Genomic DNA, 23,368 nt, shown 5'->3' on the forward strand with positions numbered 1-23,368 from the left:
AGTTCATTTTATGACAAACTCCTTTGGCCCCTTCTGAATTCAGTGCCTTTCAAATCACCTCTGCTACCTACCATCTCACCTATTCCTCTAACTACAAGAGTAGATCTTTGAGGTGCACGTTTTGGGGTGAAGTCCAGTGTTCATCATAAAACCTAAAATCCCACAACACCCTTCTGACTTTGTCACTTGCACACAAATGTCTAGTCCCAACGGATTTGCTCCAAAACAACTCTAGAGACTGGTATCTCACTGATAATCTTTATGAGAAGCCGTGGGGAACTGCTTTGTATTCTCTCTGCATGGCAGAATAACTAGTTGGCAGGGAGGGGGTTCCATTCTGCCCAATTGCAAAAGCATCTGTTTTGTCTACCCACTTTAAGCTGTGTGTAAGTCTCTAAAAAGTAACTTTTCTGATGGCTCTAAAGGCCAGTTCAAACCTTTTCCAATTTGGTGCCTGGTGATTTTTTCCATGGTTGAAGTTTTATTGGGGGTAAGCCTTGGGGTAGGAATAGAAATTGAAAAGACTTTCTTGTCAAGCCACATTTCAAAAGTGGATGTGTCAAATTAGCTTTCCTTGGCCCATAATGAACAAACAGGCAATGAGCCATCTAGTGAAGACAGAGACCAAAATACCTGGGGCAAAGACCTGATCCTGGATGACAAAAAGCATCTACAGTAAGAAAGGAAAGCCATCTCACAAGTATTTTGCCTACAGTGCAATAAAGGAATAATACATGATTTTGGTATTCTTGAAATTGCTTTTTAAATTATGACTCAATTCTTCATATTTATTTCATAATAAAAGGGTTAAAGGGAAGATGACAGAAAAAATACTTCATAAATATTTGAACAGAAAGTTCAGATTTATGTTTTCCCATCCTGATGGAGTTTATTTATGGTCCTTAACCACCTTATGATAGGACAGAAATAATGTTAAATAGATTGAGAGACCCAAAGAAAATAATGATCTTGACATTTCAATGGACTTTTTGAGTATGTGGATCAACCATATGATCTAGCCCTATACAACAACTTGATTTGCTTCTCATCTGTTGTCCTATTGGCAATGTCCCTACTTATCATGGCCTATAGAACTTGCTTCATCATGAAGCAATTGGGAAAAAATTCACCTAGCAAATCACATAGAGCATAATTTTATCTTGCATACTATGTCGGGGCCTGGCTTCCACTCTTCCTCCAAAGGGATCCCATTACACCAAACTGTCTTTTGAAATGCACTTTGCTTTCCAGCTCAAATAATCTTAATTAATTTCTTCACTGATCATATGCAGTCTATTCCATACTGGACCATTTGTGCTATTGGATCATAAACTCCTAGAGAATGAAACTGCTAATTGTTCAGTGTGCTCCCTTTATATAGCCTCCATCCTCCAATGCTTTCCGAGTGTTCAGAAATATAGAAATTCTTAGTGCCAACCAGTAAAGAAAGCCCTTGACATTTACTCTCGTGATGAGTAATGAATCCCATACTACAGGTAATTATTAATAATAATAAATTTTAAAATAGACAATGACTATGAGACAACTAAAAGTTCCAAGTGGATCAGGAAAACATTATTATATTAAGAAAAGGAATAGCGCTTTTATTTCAAAGCAGATGAACAGAGCTGTCCTAAAAGAATTCTCTGACCAAAAGGCCCAGGCCAAAATAATGCTAGTAAACAACTGCTAAGAGCATGGATGTTTCCATTAGTTAAGGACAACATTTTATTCTAGCGGCTACCTTGCCAATAAAATGTAAATAATGCTTTGGAAGGAGTTCAATTATCTGGTGCAGCAATGTAGTTGAAATAAATAAAAGCATCCACCTGTCACTTCTCTTCCCACCTACCCAGCCATTGCTGAGACTGAGAATGGATAAAGGTTCTGGATGTCAGAATGAAAGGGAGACTGGGTATTGAGTATCACTGAGTACCTCTTAACCAGCAAGGTAACTGGGCATGTCAGAGATTAAACCAACCATCTTACAATGACAGTAACTAAAAGTAAGCAGGAAGTTCAATCTCAGAGTAGATGGATTTAAAAAGAAAATGTTTAATATTGTGACACTGTTCAAATTAGAACATCAAGAACCTTTCGTGATACTCTTACTAAAAATAAGATCTTGAGTGTAACAGTCTTCTTTTATTGTTTCTTTTGCTTTATTGGCACAATATTAATAAGGTTTTTATTAGTCCCAGGCTCCATTCTTACGATGATTTCTAAAATCAGAAAGAATTATTCATTTCATCATTGAGCTGACCTTGGTCACCCCAGTAAAACCCGGATAAGCATAGCTAAAAAGATAACTTTCACAGTCAATAACAGAAGTAGTTGACACATTCCCAGAGCCAGACATATAGTGGGCACTCCAAAATATTGCTGAATGAATGAATAATATATATCTATGCATGGATTGTTCCTGTCTGGTTAGAATGCTGTATACCTAAGGCAAGATGAAAAAAACCTGCAAGTCATATATATAGAAACACTGTATACATATACATTACTGTGTTCAAGTAATTAAACATTTTACCTGGTATATTTTCAAGAGGCTAAACACACCTTTAAAAGATTCTATATGAGCAAAACCAGGGGAGAAATAACCACATGAATTGCAAAACAGTATATCTAGCCTGAAAGATGCTAATTCGGGTCCAGGGGGAGCTAATCAACCCCTTTGCTGAAGTAAAGATAAAACTTTTTGACAGCAAATGTTATTCTGATAAAATGGAATTTTCAATTACTCTATGAACATCTGGTTCATGCTACCATTTCTGGAGCCCAGCAGCACACTGCTTTGCAATGTCACAAAATATTCTCCATTGAGAACTCCCTATTTTGCTAAGAGATTAATTGAAATGAGTGTTTGGAAATTTAGTGAGGTGAGAGGTGAGTCAGGGGATAGGTAAGAGGATAAGGAAAGGATGTTTAGTCACTGAATCATAATTTCCTTAAAAGCCTAGAGGAAATTAAATTACACATTGTTGGTAGAGTGTTGAAAGTGTAAACGTCTTAATACACCTGTGGTTGAAACTAGAATATGCATAGTATGCAGTCTACAGAACATTTTCATGGCTAATTTGCAAGCAGTGGTTACATTAGACACAGATCAAGTTCTTCAAATCCATGTTTTACACAACAAACATGTTAAATGATATTCAGGCGATGAAACTAGCAAATAAACAAGTTTAGGAACATGCAGAAGAACCTACACTCCGAGAAATAAAGCAATCATTATATTGCATTTTGGTGATTTTAGATGTCAAAATCAGCTAGATGTTATCACAAATTTCTGTATGTTCCTTCCATTTGGTATCAATTAGCATGGGAGGGGAAACCAATTCAGTGTTGTAGTGAACTCCAAATTAGGTGCATATTACAGCAATTAGAGTCATCTTTTCAGCTGATGAATTTATAATCAATAATTAAAATCATAAGGTAAGAGATTGAGTGTGATTTGAAACAAATTAGTTGGGCTTGGGACTAGTATGTACGGTTCTAAGACATGAACCTATAAACTCTAATTTCATATCAGGACTACACATTTGAGTATGCATAATGGGATATCTAAGTCATCACAAATGGGCATGCAAAGAAGCAAGGAGACAAAAGCCTCTTAACCCAGCACTATTCAATCCAAAAATAACCCTGACAGGAAGAGATTCAAGCCCAGTGAAACCCCCAATTGTGCAACAAATCCATGAGCCTCTGGCATCTCTGACCACCCTACTTTTTGGCTATTCTTCTTAGAGATTGTCTGCAGAAATTGCATAGGGAGAAATTTTTGTCCCTGCCAGAAGGTGGTAATTTTACCAAATAACTCAAATTCACGGAGGGAAAACAATGGTTAAAAGATTTGAGTGCGACTCCCCAGCTCAGCACCAAATCACATCAGGAACCAGATCAGGTGGTAAAATCTGCTGAGTGATAACACTTACTTGTTCTCAAGGCACTCTGAGAGCTATAGAGAGATAGCATTGCAAAAAAGTGCCATATGCCAGTAGAAGTACAGGATAAAGAATGTTCCATCACCTTCTTTTCTGGGAAGCCATGACAAGAGCTACAGTATGGGGGACAAGCTGAGACATATTAATTCAAAGGCACTGCAGATGATAAATGTAATTCAGTCACCTGGCAACCAGGAAATTCAGCTCAGCCAGTTCATCAACCCACTGACCTGGTTTTAGGCTTGTCGAGAGTGATACCAGGATTGATAATAATCCAGAAAGAAGAGATTCCTGCCATTCCATCATATCTCCACCCTGACCCAGCTCACAGATGTGTTTGGTTGGGGCAATCAAAATGCAATCAGTGATTGTCTTTCAACCACTGTGCCTTAGGATAAAATGAAAAACATTTATTATATGAATCCAAGTTTGAGAAAATGCTAGAAAATGTTAATTTTTGAATCATTGCTATTGTTTGAGGTAGCAATATTCAACCCAAGTAAACTGGTGACACCACCTATGTGGCTAGCCTAGAGTTGATTGGGGATACAATTAAGTACCATTATGGAAAGCTCAGTAGTACTGGGATATCATAAGGTAGAGCCAGAGATGTAAACAAGGCCTGAATTCCCTTTGTAACTAAACTTTAATGACTCAACCAAATTGAAAAGAACAAACCCGAGGGTTGGTTCAAGGTTTAGCCACTGCTAGAATAATGGAAAAAATGAAGATACATAGATAAGAATCGAATATTGAGAAACAAAATGTAAAAGTGTTGCCAAAACAGAAGAGCAAAAAACTGTGTGTGTGTGTGTGTGTGTGTGTGTGTGTGTGTGTGTGTGTGTGTGTGTGTAATCCCCATCTTAAACATAGGAGAGTCTTGGGATAATGCCACACATTTGCTTTAGAAGTCTCATTATTACAAATCTACAGTATCTATACACAATACATCCCTTTTGTAAGAAACACTCAGAAAAATTAGCTGCAGTCCACTGGTACTATTTTCCTAGAGACATGTGACAAAAAACTAAAACAAATGTTGTTCTAGCCAGGCACAAAGTGAGAATCAATTATGACTATTTCTTTTCCTGGAGTCATTTCATTTTAGAGAGCATCTAACTAAAACCCTTCCTGATACAAATGAAAAAGCATTTCTTTGAGACACAAGACTAGTAAATGATACATATCAGTCTGTATCCTGTGACACGCTGCTAATCCTCTGGGAATCAAATAGCCTCTGTTTCAGTTATATAAATGTTTGATTTTTTTCATCTTTAGTCTTAGTAAGATTACCCAGAAAGTATAGTATCTCTGCGGATGGCACCACTCACCAATGAGAGAAGGCAGCAGTGCATAATTGGTAGTGACATATATATTATAGACTTTGACACTTGGATCTGCTGGGGAGGGGATGGACTAAACAATTTAATAGAATCTACAGTGACTAACTCTTTCTCCATAGAAAACATTTTATTTTGTGGATCTTACATTTTTTCCCCTTTGGATTCATTTACAAGACCAAAACAAAAGCATTTAATGATGTTTACAGTGAAATGAAACAGCTGAAGACCAGCACATAATCACCATATTTTGTTTTCTCATCTTTAAGTCTTTTAGCAGTGGGGCTTCCAGCTGAGCTTGCATCTAGCTTCTCTCAAGACATAGCCAAGCATTCTGAACCTTCACTGAGCCTAAACACCAAGCTGAATTCATAGTTCTTAATTGAAAAAGACAGGCTGTTTGTCCAACATGTTTGCATCAGTAAAACACTGAAAATGACATTTGTGCTCAAGTCCATCTGAACATTCTGCCTTAGCTGAACTCTGCTAATGTTTTTATACCCTGGTTTATGCTTGGCTCCTCTTGTTAAAGCATGTGTGGCTGAGTTCCCAAAAATAGACTCTTCTTCATACATGAGGATGCCGTTCCTGACTTGTGCTTTGAGGCATTTTTGACATGCACAGAATGTTACATTAAGTCAGCCATGTTTTCTTACCCTGGTCTCTCCTATGAACAATGGCATGCATTTGCATGGTAGCTAGTGGGATTTGGCATCACAGCCCCATAGACAAAATGGGAAGCTTTGTACTCTCTCCTCAGTAAAGATTATGCAATCTGTGGTCAGAGAACAGAGTCTCTTTCTGGGTAAAGTTAACCAACTTGATATGGAAATAAAACTCACCCCTTTGGTGTCATAAGTGCTGTGCTCTCTGCAACTCAACTGATCAGTCCAATTCATGTACTAAAGCAAAAAGAGGCATTTATTCCTAGTGAGAAAGCATCTGTTAATTTCCTATGTGTGCAGTGCAGTTATGATCGATGAGTATGTATACAATATGTATAGGTAGTTGGCTTTTTAAATGCCTGAACGTTATATGATCATACGGGATCCACTCATGGAGGGTGAAGAAGAGTCTGGACAGGTGTCAGGACATCTCAAAACCCTGTAGGAAAATACACTCATTACAGTAAAGTAATGCAGTGAGCCTCCAAACATCCTGGGTTCTTTGGAATCTATGGTTGCAACTTACAGCCGATCAGCCCTTACCATGGTCAGGCATCTGAGATCCCATGGAGGTCACGCTGGTGTTCAGCACATCATTGACAGCAGTGTCACAATACAGGCTTCGCTGGACATCATGCTCACTGTCGGTCTGGTCACTCTCCTCATGGCCGCTATCCTTCAGGCTGTTGCCCTCTAAGTCCTTGAAGGTGGAGCTGCTGGGTTAAAGAAAGAATGATAATTTATAACTGTGATAGATCTGATTTTTAAAACTCTTTCAGAGCCAGGATGATGTCAGCTCTGTGGTGAGGCCAACAGCAACTGGATTGTCCAACAGGGCAGGAGGAAGAGAAATTTCTGTTTAAAGATCACGGAACTTAACATTGTAGAGAGGTTCCCACTACTGGATGCTGATGCAGCTAATACTTTCATTCACTTATCTTCATTGCATCACTACTGGCGAGGCGGAAGAAGCTACAACTCTGAAACAACCACCTGCAAAAAATATCATCATTTCAGAAGGTTTTTTTCTCTTCTTACATAATCAAATTAAAATAATAACAGCTAATGTTTACTGAGGGATTACTGTGCATGAGGCACTGTTCTAAGTGCTTGACATGAGTTAACTATTTTAATAATCACAACTCTATAAGAGACAGGTGCTATTAATATTCACATTTACAGGTGAAGAAAAGAGAGGCACATGGAAGTTAAATAACTTGTCCAAGGTCACATAGCTGGTTAAAATGTAGCAGATCTAAGACCAAACCCAGGCAGTCTAGCTGCAGAGCCTGGACCCTTAAACACGATGTATACTACCCCTCCAAAGATATCTACTAACCAACTGTGAAAATGAAAGTGGAAGAAATTGAGGTAATGCAATTCAAATAGAAAGGGTTATCAGGATCAGAGCTCAGGTCAGTTTTAACTGAGAGAGGTTGAGGGACAGAGTCAAAGAAAAAGAGGAGAGGTAAGAGCTGAGAAGAAGAGAGCCTTCGCGCATGGAAAGTAAGACAAAAGTGAGAACCAGAGAGTGAACTCTAAGGAAACTGTGAGTGTAGCTATGCTAAGAACATGGCAACTTGCAGCTCAAGACTTTGTGTGTAAATTTTTCTTGCACCTATTAAATCAATCCACCATTCAATGCACTAAGCATACTACCCAAAATCCCCACACCATTTCTCACGAAATAGAGAACAATACATTAGGTACATCCATAGAGGCCCCATCTGCTATTTCTAATACTTTGTGTGTCCTGACAGAATCTGCAGCTGTGCTCCACCATGGACCATAAATTATGCATCTGAAATACCTAGTGAATGGGGAATCCATTCCCTAGTCAGTGAGGAAGCTGCAAAGGCATACTCAAGAAAATGTGTTGTTGTCTCAACAAGGGAGAGTGGCACACTTGTGAATTAGGACAAGTCTCAACAGACCTACTCTACCTCTGAAAAGGGAGCCCTGTGGAGATGACACTGCAAACTCGCTTGATCTGCTCAACCTTGAACATCCACAGGCCTGGCTCTCTGAAGCTTTGATAAGAACATTCAGTACATACGATGAAGAGCTATGCCATGGACACAATGGCTACATTGTCAATCTCCACACTTGGTCAAAAGGAAATCACAGCAGATTTTTAACATATGACCAACCTAGATGTAGAATGCTTGCTGCCCTGAATATGAAAAGGAAAAGACCAAAAGGGCAGTAACTGGAAAGCCATAATTGTCAGAAAATGAAGGGCAGAAGGGGGTGAAGCATTGACCTGTTTGCTAATTATTTTCAGAAAGAATAACTGAGCATCAACTGTATTAAAACTAAAATCATTCAATAGGCCAACTCACTCAGCTCCTCCAAATTATGTCATGCAGCTACTCAGCCCTATGGACCCACCAGGATGCAGTCCTATTCAAAAATCAATCATCTTATGAGTCTTTTATGGTCATTAAGACCAAATGGAAACACATGCTTTAAAGTGTGTCACCACCTCTAGTTTTATGGCACAGATTTGGAGGCTTCCTGTAAATACTAATCACACAGCATGAACAGATTCAAAGTTTGTTTTTTAGAAAAAAATCTGGTCCTGCCCACATGCACCCCTGCACCTCAGGAGAAAGGAAACCTGCCTGGATAGTATTACTAGTTCCTACATTTTTATAACAAATAATTTTTTGACCTGCATTTCTGCTATCTGAAGCATGTGAAAATTTCTTTAATCCACAATGCAAAATTGTTACCTTAAACCACAGAATTCAACCCTGAATTGACTGCATTTCAGCAGTTGCTAAAACTTGCTTGAGACATACGATGGTGAGGGGTGTAGAATAAGAACAATGCAATTAACCATTCCTTAGAGCAAGGTTCTCAACCTCGGCACCATTGATATTTTGGGATGCATAATTCTTTGTTGTGGGTTGGGGGGGTGTCCTGTGCATTGTAGGATATTTAGCAGCATCCCTGGCCTCTACCCACTAGATGCCAGTAGTGCCTCTCCCAGAAGTTACAACCAAAAATGTCTCCAGACTTTGCCAAATCACTCCCAGGTGAGAACCACTGCTCTAGGTTCTTTAAACTCTATTCCTGTAGCATATTAGATTTCCTGACTGTAGTGGAAAGAGCACTGAACTTGGAGTCATTAGAACAAGTGATAATCCATAATCTGCCACTTCATCTATGGGAACCTGGGCCTGATAGCTAATGTCTTGGTGCCTAGACTTCCTTGTCTGTAAAATGCATTTGCTGGGAATTCCCTGGCGGTCCAGTGGTTAGGATTCCATGCTTTCACTGCCAAGGGCCCAGGTTCAATCCCTTGTTGGGGAACTAAGTACATCACTGTTAATCAACTATAATCCAATTTAAAAAAAAAAAGAAAGAAAAAACTTAAAAAAATAAAATAATAAAATGCATTTGCTAAAACCTCTTTCAAGAGGCCATTTTGAGGACTCAATGAGATAGTTCACATGAAGTACCAGGTATACACAAATGCTCAGTAAATGGTTATTGTTTAATATGATCATTACTTCCATATATGGTAATGCTTTCATTGAGTTACTATTAAATATTATGCCCATAGTCTTTTTATAGGATTGATATAGGAAATGTATATATAAATAATGTTTCTATATCTTCTATAAACTATAGTCAGACATTGTCCACTATGTTAATTTCTTCTAAAATTCAGGGACAGGAAAAAAATTCTCCTGTCAAATGTGTATCCTTCCTTTATTAAAAAATGAGAATGACACGCTCTGGTATACTTACCTTTCTGTCTTGGCTTCTCAAAAGCTTCAAGGAAAATATAATGTTTAATTGCAGTGAGTTACATGCCAGGGATCTCTATTTAGCTTCTTGTAATTGGTTTTGGATCTGTCTTTTAAATTTTTGATCATCGTTTTTATATGCATCTAAATATTATAAACCACCTCGGAGCTTTTGGTTTTTTAGGTAGAAAGAAGAGAAATAATAAAATAGTGAAGAATTGGCTACTAGGACTTAAGGGACTGGTAAGGAGAGAATAAGTCATATATTCTCTAAAGAAAAAGCAAGGAGTATTAACCCCCTCCCCCAAACCTTAGAATAGTTAACTTGTTTAAAGCTCAGTTTGCCCATCTGACAAACTAAGTACCACTTACTCTCTAAGTACCACTTTCTCTCTCTCATCCTGTAAGGACATTTAGTGGCTTAATGAATGGATTTCTGTAAGGCAGTTTAAGACAGTAAGTAAGATGCTGCAAATTGTAAAACAGCCTGGTAAACGGCCACTCACCCAAAACAAATAACAATTTATGCCAGGCATAAAAAGTGCTGATTCCACTTGCTTTATTACCTGTGTACTTCTTGGTAGATGAACGACTTGTAAACCAACTTTTGTGGGACAATAAATTAGGGTTCTTTTTGCAATGGTATTGTAAATACAAATGTTTCTATTACTTGCTCTGGTGGCCAACAGAGGGACAAGTTTGTCTGAGAAAACTTAGAACAAGATTCTGCACACAATAATTACTCATAAAATTCTTGATGAATGATCATTAATAACATTCTGACCCGTATTTACCCTTTAAAATATTAGAAATCTTTCCAAAAGACAAAAAAATCTGAAAGGAAACAGGTCTTATCTTCCTAGTAGGTCACACCACATACCCAGGAAATACCTTCTGAGAATGAGAAAAGAGTGAAAGTCAAAAGAGAAGGGAAACTATATTTAAGAAACATAAGGAAGATCCCAGAGTGGTTCCTAGACCACCTGTATCACAATCACCTTGGGAACCTGTGAAAACTGGAGATTCTCCAGGGATGGAGCTAGAGACTCTGCATTTAACAAGCCTCCCAGGAGATTCTAATGCACATAAAAGGACAGAAATTGCAGGTTTAAGGGAACATTTAATGCTAGTTTTCAATGGAAAAATGCTGAGGCGTTTTTTTCAACTTTTTTCCTCCATTCCTTCAATAAACATGTACCAGCATTTGTTATAGACAAGGCACCATACCAGGTGCTGCAAAACCCCAGGACAATTTGGGTGGAAAAGGAAAGCACTACGCATGGTTTAGGAGCCAATGCTCATTTTTTTCCCCCACACTGCTTCAGTACCATGTTCATTTCCTGTTTTACTTTCTTTGAGCTATAGCCACATGCACTGCTTGATATTGCTCAAAAAGCACTGCAGAAGCAGGTATCAGACAGCAGCACAGAAAACTGGCATGAGGAAAGAGTGTTGCAGCAGGGACAAAGTAGCACTGCTGGCTTTCCTTGCTGAGATGACAGCAAGGAAACAAACATAGCAGGAACGAAATCTATCCAGAAAAAAATCCTAACTGTCTTGGCTTGTTAATCTGGACTCTGACATAAACCTTGGGTATACCTGCAGGTTACAGGTGACGTTCTGAAAAAAAAAAACTACAGAAATATATTGCTAGATTACTCAGTGCAGAAGATTATGGGCGAATGTGCCATATATCTTCCGTTACCCTTCCAGATCTACTCTTCACCCTTCTCAACCTTGATTTGTGCTAGGAGAACCCCCTTGCCCTCTGGCTTTCCTTTGGTTTACCCTAGGTAGACAGATGAGAGAATAAAAGAAGTCTGAGTGTAAGACAGTTAACAACTGCTGGAGAATGCTAAAAAGAAGGGTCCAAGAAGCATCCTTGGATGGGTAGAAAGTGAATAGAGGAAGAAAAAATGGATAGGAAAAGAAGTTCTCAAGGTTGGCCTGAAATTGGATTGGCATTTAAAGAAACAAGGACTTGATAATAAAGTTAAAACTGATAATCAGATTCAGAATGTCCTGGTCAGGAGCTTTTTCCATGCATGTAAATGGATCCTCAAGAAACCACATACAGCGAAACACCTTTCAAACATCACTGTGAGCTATTTGAACATGGTTTGTGTGGTTTTATCACCTAGTCACTACTCTCTTAACATTTTCCACACATTTTACATTTAAAATAGTTAGTCCCCCCAAAAAGCATAGCACACAAGATTCCCTGTGTCTTTCCAGGTATTGTGCTTTGTCTAAATTCAATTGATCCTATAAATTCCAAGGCCTTTGTGGTTTTCTAAAGCCCTCAGGGTTCCAAAAACAGAACCTGGCAAAAATGCATGTGTCCCTGAGCTTTCAGATGTTTCCTCTTAATCAAGGTTGTCCCTGGTAAAAAGCCACTATCTTTGATTTCAGGCAACATCAGGAGATTTTTCCACTGAGATCCTATTGAGTCCAGGTTGTGCCTTTTGTGTGTCTGTGTGTGCAAACAAAAACATATAAAGTAATTAATCAAAATCAGAAGTTCAAGTGAGTCCCAAAGCTGCTGTGGAAATACATGTGTCCCGACAGCTAAATGTTCGAACATAAGTTTTCATCTCATCAGTTTGCCTTGTGCATTGGATATTCAGGTCTGACCTAAGACGGTGAGGGTCCCCAGGAGTCTTAGCTTTCTGCCATGCTATGAAAATCAGGCTTATGCTATTAGTTTAACCTGGTCGTAGAATCCCCGGGTACCCAGAGCTAGCCCAAGGGATCTATGAGGATAAGGTAAGTCACTGTTTTTACCAGAAGTTTAAAAAAGGAGCTATGAAATAACAGTTCTGAAGCAGAAAGAAAGCAAATTTCTGCTGTGGTTACTCTAATAAGTGCACAAAAAAGAGGGCTTTTTCCCTCCTAATAGATCAGTCGGATAATTTTGAATTCCTCCCCTTCTGCTTTTATTCTGTAGGCCAAGAAAATATTCAAAATGGATTCCTCCCAACCCCTCAAAAACTTCCAAACAATGCTATGACTGTTAATACTGGGCTATCCATTTTCAGATAATTAACGATCGACACTTAAGGTCACAAGCGATTCCAGACCAATACAGATAAACCTAGCATGTTTTCAGGGTTACTGCAGCATCGTGAATTAAATTAGATCTGAATTAAAGTTGTTTGTACAACAAACTAGTTTATTCCTCGAATCCTACACTTCTGGTGATGTAAATTTATGGAATTAGAGCCAGCAAATAATAGAATTTTCAGATCTTCTCTACTGCAGCTCTAACATACCCTGCTTGCTTCTCTATTTCATTTCTATTATTTTAACAATCACACACAGAGTTCAATTTTAGCTGCAGAATAACCACTGGACCATTCAAGAGGATATCTGCATCAAACAGTAATAAAGGCATCATCTGAATGGTCAGTACCAATTTTTCTGCACAAGTTCTCTCCTTAGAGGACTCCCTGAACCCCTTGTCTTGCCTGCCTTGGGCACCTCAGTGCCCACCGCACCAGATAGAAATCTTCCTTGGCAGTATTCAGCTCTGTATTCACATACGTTGTGGCTCCATGGATAACTGAGTTATGACCAACCATTCACACAAATCTCAACTTTGAACGCTTCATTTGAAATACTTCTATTTCAAGATTTACTGAATTAGGCAAATACCTTTTCTTTCCCTCTCTCATCTATAAAGTTTTTTAAAGATAAGGAATTAGTTTATCTGTCATTAAAATAGCCTTAAAATGATTTCAAAGTTGTCAAAATAACAGCCATGCTGAAATTCACTAGAAGTTCCACAGGAGAAAATTTTAATATTAGATTTCTTAATCATCACATAAAGCTGTATTTTAATATGACCCCAATTTTTTTTATTTTGTTAATTATTTCTGTATACAGTTATGTAAATAAACATGATAAAATGTCGACAGTGATTCTAGGTGGCGGAATTACCAGTGATTTTTACTTAGTTTTTTTTAATGCTTTTCTGAATTTTCCTAATTTTCTACAATAAACAGATAGGTATTTTCATTTCAAAATCTGAAAATGGCACCATTAAAAATACTTAATCTTTTTGCTTTTTATATTAAATCAAGCTTAGTTGTAGAAATAGGCAAGCAAACCAACATACCTTTTGATTAAATGGGCTCGGCTGTTCACGTAGTTGGAGTCAAAAGAATAGTTTTCAGTCTGCAGTGGGGGGAAAAAAAGATTAAAAAGGTTACAGAGATGACTCATGAAAAGAGCTAAACTCTCCTGCTTAGGAGGAATTTTTCTACTGGGCAAGAGGCAATGAATGAATCAGAAACCAAGGCCATAGTGGTGCAACAGCCTGACGAATGCCTGCCACCTCCTTGGGGCCCTGGGGGCTCTGTGGAGGCAGCTTTCCCAGGCAGATGAAGATGAACTTGACACAAACATCCCCTAGAATATGCCTGGCTACTGACCATGCAACCACTTAGGGAAGATACAGCATGACCCAAAATCTTTACAGAAACTAATTGCTTCCCATTCCCCAGTGGACACAATTCTGTGCCCATCAAATTGACTGGAAGTTCAAAGGTATTTTTATTAGTAGTAGATAATTAACATGTTAAAATATGTATTCCATAGATATGGAAATGCAAGCAAGGTAATCACTGTGGATTTAAACTGCACTTCCCTTTGTTTTAAGACATTTTGCTCAGCACTGGTTATACAGGAAGGCCTTCGTTTTATCACAGACATAAAGGCAAACAAGTATTATGCCTAAAACGGGATGAAGGGCAGTCCACAGGGGGTGCCAAAGCCTTTCATGTGAAACATGAAGTTTGCAAGCAAACCTCTCATAGCACGTTCCTATCATTAAAACACCACTGTCTAATCTGGTTACAGCAGACTGCCTGAACAATGGTTTTACAAAAGCAAACGCAGAATACCTGCCAGATGAAAGAGATGGGCTAACAGCTGATGAGCATCCAGAGGTTGGGGGTGGATTGAAGGGGGGGCAGCCTTAGAAGGGGGAACACAGGGAAAAGTCAACACTGAAGTAACTGAAAGTCCAGTAAAGTGGATCTTACCTCTAACACTAAAGTACTACTCTCCTTGAACCATTGTATAAACTGAAAAATGTCCAAACACATCTCCTCCACTCTCCTGCCAGTCTACCAGAAATTCTCACCATTCTCACCACTCCTTAGGGCCTTCTGAAATCACTTCAACTGAAAGTGCCTGGGAAAGGAAACACAATAGCTGTCGAGCTAACAAAATAGTACATTCCTTTCCGATGACTACTGTCGCTAGGCTCTTAGATGCAGCTTTATGTTTCAAGGAGCTCAGAATTTGGTAGAGGGGAAAACAGGACAGGTGATAGCAGATCTAACTACCACATGAGCACCAAACAGCCAATAGTCAGGATAGGGACCCTAAGTATCTAGAGTAAGTGGGGATGGGGGTGGCGAGTAGGTGAGAGAAAGAAGGAAGAACGTATGGAGAAGAAAACTAAATCCCATCACTGCCCTGTACTTACTCAGGCATGCCCATGCCCTCCACATGCCCCTTATTTGAAGATGAGCTGTATAATATCCACCCACACTGCTTTTATCTAGAGGATAAAATCCCCTTTAATGAAAACCACAAGTAAGTTTTTGTGCTGTTGGAAGGAATGGATTGGGAGAGTGAAAATCAAAAGGGTTAGTTCATTTCTAATTTGTTCATAAGAAAATGGAGGCTGAAATTGTTGCAAACATAATTACAGAAGGAGGAAGCAAACTTGAAGGTGCATGGGGAATACAATGCTGGAAGAGGTTGTCCATCAGTCAGTCAACCAACAAACACTTCTTGAACTGATTTTTATACAAACATAAAATGCAAAAATGGTGTTGGGTAAATGTGCTTTTCTATGATATTCAGTACAATATATAATTTAATAAGTGGAAATCTCCTAACCGCCCCCCCAAAAGCATTCTATCCAAATAAAACAGGGAATTGATTAAGCACTCAGGAGTTTAATTATTAGTTTGTACAACCGGGACAAATTACTTAATTTCTATGTGTCTCATTTTACTCCTCTATAAAATAGGCATAATGGAACACAAATCCAAAGGGGAATTTCAAGTGCATTTATCATGACTCATTGTGGGAATGATGGAAACCCTTATCCTCTGCTTTCTACAGAACCTGGATCCCTGAGTAGGAGCAGGGATTTGACCACATTCAGGCAATAAAAGAGTAACGTGCATACATTCCATCTCAGCCTCCAAACTTCCTAAATCATTTTTTCAAGAAAGTTAATAGAGAAACAGATGTAAAAGAAAAGAGGATACTGGCTTTGCAGGGAAAGCATGAGCAACATCCCAAGATATTGTCATGTTAAAGAAGCCAGTTTTCAAGTAGAATATTTTACATAGACTTGCATATGAGGGTGTCCAATCTGTGTGCACTGTGCATCAAATATGGAGCCCTGTGGAGATGTGACCTCCAGGCACGGTGCCAGAACTCTGGGCAAATAAGCAAAACCATACAAATTTATCCCTGGTGACTGTACTACTTCTTGGTCCTAATGGAATAATATATCTCACCTTGAGGATTCCCACTCACAGGCACTGAGTTAAAAGAGGACACAGGTCTAAAAGGCTTGCTTATGGAAACCTTAACAATTCTCTTTCCCTTGCTGTGATATACAGATGGGTTAACCTGGGCAGAAAAGCCAGCCATGATCTGCCACTGTAGGTAGGAGAGTATCATTGAAGCTTATCACCTTCCTATCTTTCTCCTTTTTCTTAGTCTAAAAGAGTAAACCCCCCTCCCATTCTCGTGGGTCCTGGCCTTCAAATGTAAATACTCCATTCCCCAAACCAGCACCAACCATAATGGACAGATGGCCCATGCTGCATCCTCATGCAATTAGAAGTACTGTTCATGAGGCAGGTTACTAGAACTGATTTTCCCATAATGGATGGTACTATACTGAGTCATCCATTGTCTTTTGCCTCTTTAATCAGTATCAGGTTTCTTTGTGAGGCAGCTTGGTTAGCGTTATGGAAACAACGTATGCAACAGAATTATTCTAATTGGGTAGGATACACTATTCTGGCCTCATTAGAACTATAATCCAAACAACTGAGCTAACTGGCCATAGATGGCCTTTTATGGGTCAGGGTATACTAACATCAAGTGTTCTTGCTCATACCGATTCAAGGCGTGTGCTCAAACCCAACTGTGCACTGAAAGAGTAAATTTTTTTCACACTTCAGGTAGAGCAAACAATGAGACTCAGACCACCCTGAAGAAGGAAATAATCTTTTCTTAATGAATAGTTTGCATGACTTAAGCCGGTGATTCTCAGCCCTAACTGCACATTAGAATCAACTAGGGAATTTTTTTTTAATACTGTTGTGAAGGTCCCACTCCAAGAGATTCTGAGGTAATTGGCATGGAATGGGGCCCAGGCATTAGTATTTTTTTTAAAAGCTTCCCAGGTAATTCTAACAGACATCCAGAGTGGAGAACTCTCCTGAGCAAAAGATGGGCCACAGGCTTTGACTTGATGTGCTGTGTTTTCTAAGGCAAGCTCAGCTGTTTAGAAGATGGATCTCTTTTGTCAGATTATCTGCCAAGGTGATCTCAATAGAAGATAAAGAATGACAACAGAAATACACTTTTTAAGAAATAATAGAAGAGCTTTTCTTTTTTGCATGAATGTATTGGCTCCTGGTTAGCCTTATTTAATCAAAATTTGCTTGACATTATTCCAATCCCCTCTCTAAGTATTCTAAATGGCAAATAACATAAAACATTTGAGAGGGGAAATTTTCTCTAAATGTCACATTAATTTCACTAGGAAATGTCCCCATCTCTAATGAGACAGCCAAGTTAACACAGGAACACAACAAAGAGACAAGAATATTTGTTTCTGAAAAACCTAAATCTTGACATTAGAAAAAAAAATGGGTCTAGAGCAAACTTTTATTTTCTGTCTCAGTGGTAAATAAGAGTCACTTTCCTATCATTTAATATATTTCTCCCAAATCCCTTCTCTAATTAGAATTCCTTATCCTAGGATTCACTGAGAGCAGACTTCTCACTTTGTTTAGGTTTAATAAAATCTTGATTTTCTGAAAACCTAAAGAATAAATACTTCTGGATAGCAGAGGGGTTTTTTTTTGTTTTTTGTTTGTTTGTTTGTTTGTTTGTTTTTGCAGTACACGGGCCTCTCACTGTTGTGGCCTCTCCCGTTGCAGAGCACAGGCTCCGGACGCGCAGGCTCCGCGGCCATGGCTCACAGGCCTAGCTGCTCCGCTGCATGTGGGATCCTCCCGGACCTGGGCACGAACCAGTGTCCCCTGCATTGGCAGGCGGATTCTCAACAACTGCGCCACCAGGGAAGCCTGGGAAGCCCCTGGATAGCACAGTTTTTTAGATAGCTTAGTGCTTTCTCCTCTAAGGACTAAAACTTTGATTTAAAATCCTACCCATTCTGCCTTCTTTTTGAACGTTATCACACAGTTCCTTATTGGTTCCTTAGAAGAACCTTTCTAAACATAAATCACTGTACCATGCAGGTTTTGCCTGTACACTCACTGACCCCAAAGCACTGTGTTTTTTGAGTTCTTACCTTTAATTTTTAACATATGTCTCCCACCAACTTGCTATAAAACACTCAATATTGTTACTTCTCACTACTATTAGTATATCAAAAGCAGCTCCTCTTCTGTTTCAAGTTTGATATTTCCACTCTGCTGTCTTGGAAACTATATAATTGTTAGAACAGTCTAGAAAATGAGAGTTAAGTTCTGGGTAGAGAGCTGAGATGTTTTTCTGAGAGGGAAATGATGTGATCTTTACTATAGGGACTTCTGTGTAATGTTTTGGGTTTTGTTGTTGTTTGTTTTTTTACCTGCTCAGGAGCCTTCTTTGCTAACTACTTTCTACTCGCAGCTCCTTTCTGGATATGGGAGGTTTCTAGAGAGACTTTGGGGTGGGTAGTATGTTATTATGTTAATGAGTCTGGCACATCTGAAGTCAAATACTTCCACTTTGTCAGGCCCCCAAGGTACCAGAATGCCCTACTTTAACTGTCATTTTGCATTACTTTCACAGTTCACTAAGTTGTGCCCTAGTCTCTGGAAGAGTGACTGCGACTCTCTCAGCACCACATTTATCACCAGGAGAGACTTCAGCCCTAAGGAGAAACAAGCCCAATAAATGCAGATATCCAGGACTAGAATATTTGCCCAGCGGCACAAATCCCCAGGTCATGCTACAAAGTTAAAAAAGGTTACAGATGCTGAGATGAAAACAAGAGATTCATCAAACCTTAAGGTTTTCATGAAAATGAACAGCCATTTTAAATTACACTTTAAAAGTCCCATCAAACTGAAAAGCATTATAACTGCGATCTGCTAACTAATTCTTTTTAATTTTTCACTCAGTCATCTTATCAAAACAAATAGGAAAACTGGAATCCTAAATCAGATGCACAGCAAAATGACTTTTAAATGCTGGTTCTTGATCAATAATGATAAGATGCATAACCTTTTTCTAAAAGCAATTGCTGCTTTAGATGTTCAAATGGCATCTCCTCACAAAGGCGTTTTTAGAAAATGAATTGAAAAATGGCTTTTTCCTCCTTACTATCCTCAACACATAAAAATTAAAATGTAAATTCTATATAAAAACAAAGTCAACATGCCTCCAGTTAGAATGTATATTCAAAGACATCCATCCAGACAACAAAAGCTGGAGGAGGAATTAGTAAAGATGGAATAAAAGGCACCATCCCCAGAGCTGCCATCACTAGAAAGCTCATATTTACCCTGAACTGGAAAACAAGCTAAATAAACTTCCACTAGCCATGCCTATGTACACACCAGCACTAATTCTCATGCAGACACACACGCGGTTTGACGATAGTAAGCAAGGTGGTGTAGTGGGGTGACCTGAATTCCCTCTTCATGTTTGTCACTGACTCGTTGATGGCCTTGAATAAATCACTTGATTCCTCCTGAAGCCTTAATTTATCTATCTAGGAAATGAAGAGAATAACCCAAATGATGCCAATGTTCCCTTCGAGCCCCCTCAAATTGTAGGATTCTAAAACAAAATGGGTCTTGTTCACGCACTGATTCATCTATTCATTCATCCATTCAAAACACATGCACCAAACCCTGAGGATGAAAAAAAAGATATAGGCTGTACCGGTGAGGAGGTCACAAATTGATAGACCTCTTGCTGGGGATGGTTAAAATGTCAGCCATTCAGAAAAACATGAAACACACACACACAGAGGCACATACACCTGCAGACACATGCATATACTTGTACAGAGGCTATGGAGTGCAACTTTGAGAATTACACTGCAACTTTATGGAACTAAGTAGCATCCTAGTGGCTTGATGGTAGTAGGTGATGCACATAGGCGGATTTGGCCTTTATATTTGTTACATGTACAAACCCATATCACAAATACAAACCACATCCCTCTCCTATCAAATGAGTTATAAAACTTATGAAGTTCTTAGAAATAGCATGTGTATACGTCCTTTTGGCTCTACTTCAACAGCTTTCATCACCTTGTGACACTACTTCTTCAGTTCCATTTGCCTTTTCCTCTAGCCCATTTTGCAAAACGTTATGTGGATAATATTCCTCACCCACTATTTTCATCACAGCATTTCTCTTTGCAAGGCCTCAAAGAACCCTTTCAGTGGTTCCCTGTTACATTTAGCACTAAATCTAAATTAAATCTTTAGCTAAGCAGTCATCCAACACAAGTCCTCTATTTCCCTCATATCTCATTTCCTTCATTTCTAATATGTCTACATCCCTGATCATCCCACATAGCTTAGCATGTTCTCAGCACTTAGTGTACAGACTGTGTGATGTAGTTATGAATTTCCTCAGGTTCTATGATTACTTCAGTGTGTAGCATGTCAGTTCATCCTCCAACTGGATTGGAAGCTTTCATTTGAAGTGTCACTGCCACAATGCTGGACACTTAGCAAGTACTCATGTAATGAATCCATCAATGACAGACCAGAGAATAAATGGAAGAGGTTTAGAATGAAGCTTCTTATTGCAGTTAAAGCAGGTGACCAATTCTATTAGTCCAAGGTGGTCTTGTTTCTTCAGAAAGTATCTATTCTGCCCACTGTCTTCTGTAGTTACAGTTTGTTTTCTCTCCTCACTTTCAACTATGACCTTATAAATACACAGTAGTCTGGATATAACTGCCAAGGATAAGATGCCACAGTTAGGTGCTTCCTGCCCATCATCCATCAGTCCTGCCATATCTCTGGGAATGGCAGTAGTGACACATGATACTGTTTCCAAACCAGGAGTAGATAAAATTTCTGTGATAAGGCTTTGCCTTATCTGTAGACTTCTGAGCCACAGATTGACAGCGTGGCAGCTACTTTTCTGCATGTGGAAGGGAACTCTAGGATTCCAATGGCTTTCAGGACAGGGCTATCAGTGGTAAACACAGCCCATTTAGTTAACATCCAAGTCAAGTTGAAAGAGTTCCCCTCTTGGTGGCCTTTTGTCAGCACTGCTAAAATTCCACTGGCACCATTGATGTGGTCAGACTACATAGAGGTGACAAAGGCAGCTTAGGGAAATCACTTTTCTCCACCCTCATCTTTTATTGGGTCAAAGTTGTGACTTTAGAAGAGCAACCCAGTGCAAATTTTACTACAAAGGCCTCCTTGAGAAACCTAGCAGCTTTCTTCAGGAATCCATGTAATTCAGAGGCAAAGAGCCTACTGAATGACCAGGCTAAGCACCACCCCATTATATAGATAAGAACAGGCTTCTGAATAAGGCTCTGGGACCATTTTCTAAGTCCTCTGTGGGGCACAGTGCACTTTAAAATAATATCTTCTTATAAAAAGCTCTGAGGAACAAGTTAATGCCTATTCTACACAGGAATGCAAAATCAACAAGACTTCGGTGTGGATACAAGTAGTTTAAATAAAATGACTAACCCAATCACATGAGTCATACTATCTCATCCCACATAAACAAAATTCAACCTGAGAAGTAAATAGCTATCAACCACATTCACCAATGGAACAAACCCTGAAGACCAATCACCATCCCCAAATATGTAACTACAACACATTAAAGCTATTTTGCAGGCTCAGAGTGCCTTTCATCCCCAAATATTAAAGTACTTTACAAGCAGGTGCCAATTGTTACTCTCCCCCTTAAACAGCCAAGAAAACAAACACACAGGTTAAGTGCTACAGCCACGTTAAATACTGACTCAGCTAGAACAAGTCACAAAAACAAGAAAAATCCCCAGGAACACTGTTCTTGGCATTACCTACTACTGAGATGGAAAGAAAACACAAGATGGAAACATCAGGGAAGTGATTAGCCGGCTTTATACCTATTTTTCTCTGAATGACTTTCTTGGCTACTTTCAGTGAGTGGGTCAGGAGAGTATAGTGTAGCAGATAGACAAAAGAAAAATTTGGCACACACTAACTGGAGAAAGTTCTCCAGACCTAGATGGAGGACCCAGTCACATAGCCCAAAGGATCCAGGAATGAGCCACTTTCTTCCCTGCAACCTTGGTGACCATTTCAATTGTCCTTTAGAGGCATTTACAACCATCTTTACAAGGTGACCTAAGATGACTAGTGATGACTTATGGGGTAGCTTCAACTTCAGAAGCTATGATTTGGTAAAGCTGGTCTAACTGACAGTTAGAAACCAATATAAGATGTCCCACAAGCAATGGCCCATGGATCCACCGTATGAGCTCTCCTGAATCCAGCCTATCTTTAAGCCCTCCTGGCTTAGAGAAGGTCCAGCACTCTGAGCTGGTACATTTCTGCTAAATTCTATTTCATTGGTCTCAATTCTCTACTACTTAGCAGCTACAGAGCCTTGACTGCCTGCAGAGTACAATTTCTATTGAGCAAGCCTTGCCAGCTGAAAAACTTTCATAATATTTGGAGGGAAAGCAGTGTGTGGCCCTGTGCCTGTGGGCCAAAACAACACCCCCAAATCCAGTTCCAGCCCCAATCTCATTATTTATATTATACATCACTTAAAACCCAGTTGTCTCCACAAGCTTATTTAAGCGTGAAGGAGTAACAGCCTTTGGCATACCATTCTTAATTCATTTCCCTTGTATTGGCTTGTTGCTCAAGCCAGTAATGTGTGATCATGCTGACAAAAAAAACCGAGTTATATACCATCTTAGAAATAGTGAATGTGTTAGCTTCTAATATTAATGTTTTCTAATTAGATGCAACTCAATAGATCGTTTTCTTGTTTGTCGTCAATGAAATCCTCCATAGTCCTCTTTTGGTGTAGCTATTTTGATTACCACCATGGCAAACACAGGGGTGTCTCAGTTCACTGGGATGCATAGAGGAAAGGGTGTGCACACACAGCATCCACTACCAAAATATAAACAGATTATTTATTTCTGATCTTAAGTACTAATTTCAAATTTAATGAGGCACAATAAACATTTCTCAAAACCAGACTCCATCGGTTGCTTAACATTGGCAACCCTCTAATTATGACTGGAGTTTAAATAAAGGCATTTGGTTTTGTTGAAATTATTAGGCACTGAAGGAAATCCACAGTAACCTCCAATTTCTAGTGACTTAAAGCAAGCATTGCAGCAAATCGGTGTTGGAGACAAGACAGAGCTTACACTTCGGCATCAC

At 39.1% G+C, this 23,368-nt stretch overlaps 1 protein-coding gene across 3 annotated transcripts in view; it reads right to left on the reverse strand.

The window, feature by feature from the left end:
• Nucleotides 1-23,368, reverse strand: part of PCDH19 (protocadherin 19) — a 110,924-nt gene that overhangs the window by 38,838 nt on the left and 48,718 nt on the right. For 2 of the 3 annotated variants that reach the window (XM_004283524.3, XM_004283523.3), the window contains 2 exons: nt 13,831-13,889; nt 6,499-6,671 (listed from right to left, as the gene is read on the reverse strand). In XM_004283524.3, the coding sequence (XP_004283572.1) occupies nt 6,499-6,671; nt 13,831-13,889 (232 nt within the window). The remainder of the gene's footprint in view (nt 1-6,498; nt 6,672-13,830; nt 13,890-23,368) is intronic. The other variant, XM_012538147.3, reaches the window with a different exon arrangement.

The sequence above is a fragment of the Orcinus orca genome, chromosome X (assembly GCF_937001465.1).
Source record: "Orcinus orca chromosome X, mOrcOrc1.1, whole genome shotgun sequence".
NCBI classification, from domain to species: domain Eukaryota; kingdom Metazoa; phylum Chordata; class Mammalia; order Artiodactyla; family Delphinidae; genus Orcinus; species Orcinus orca.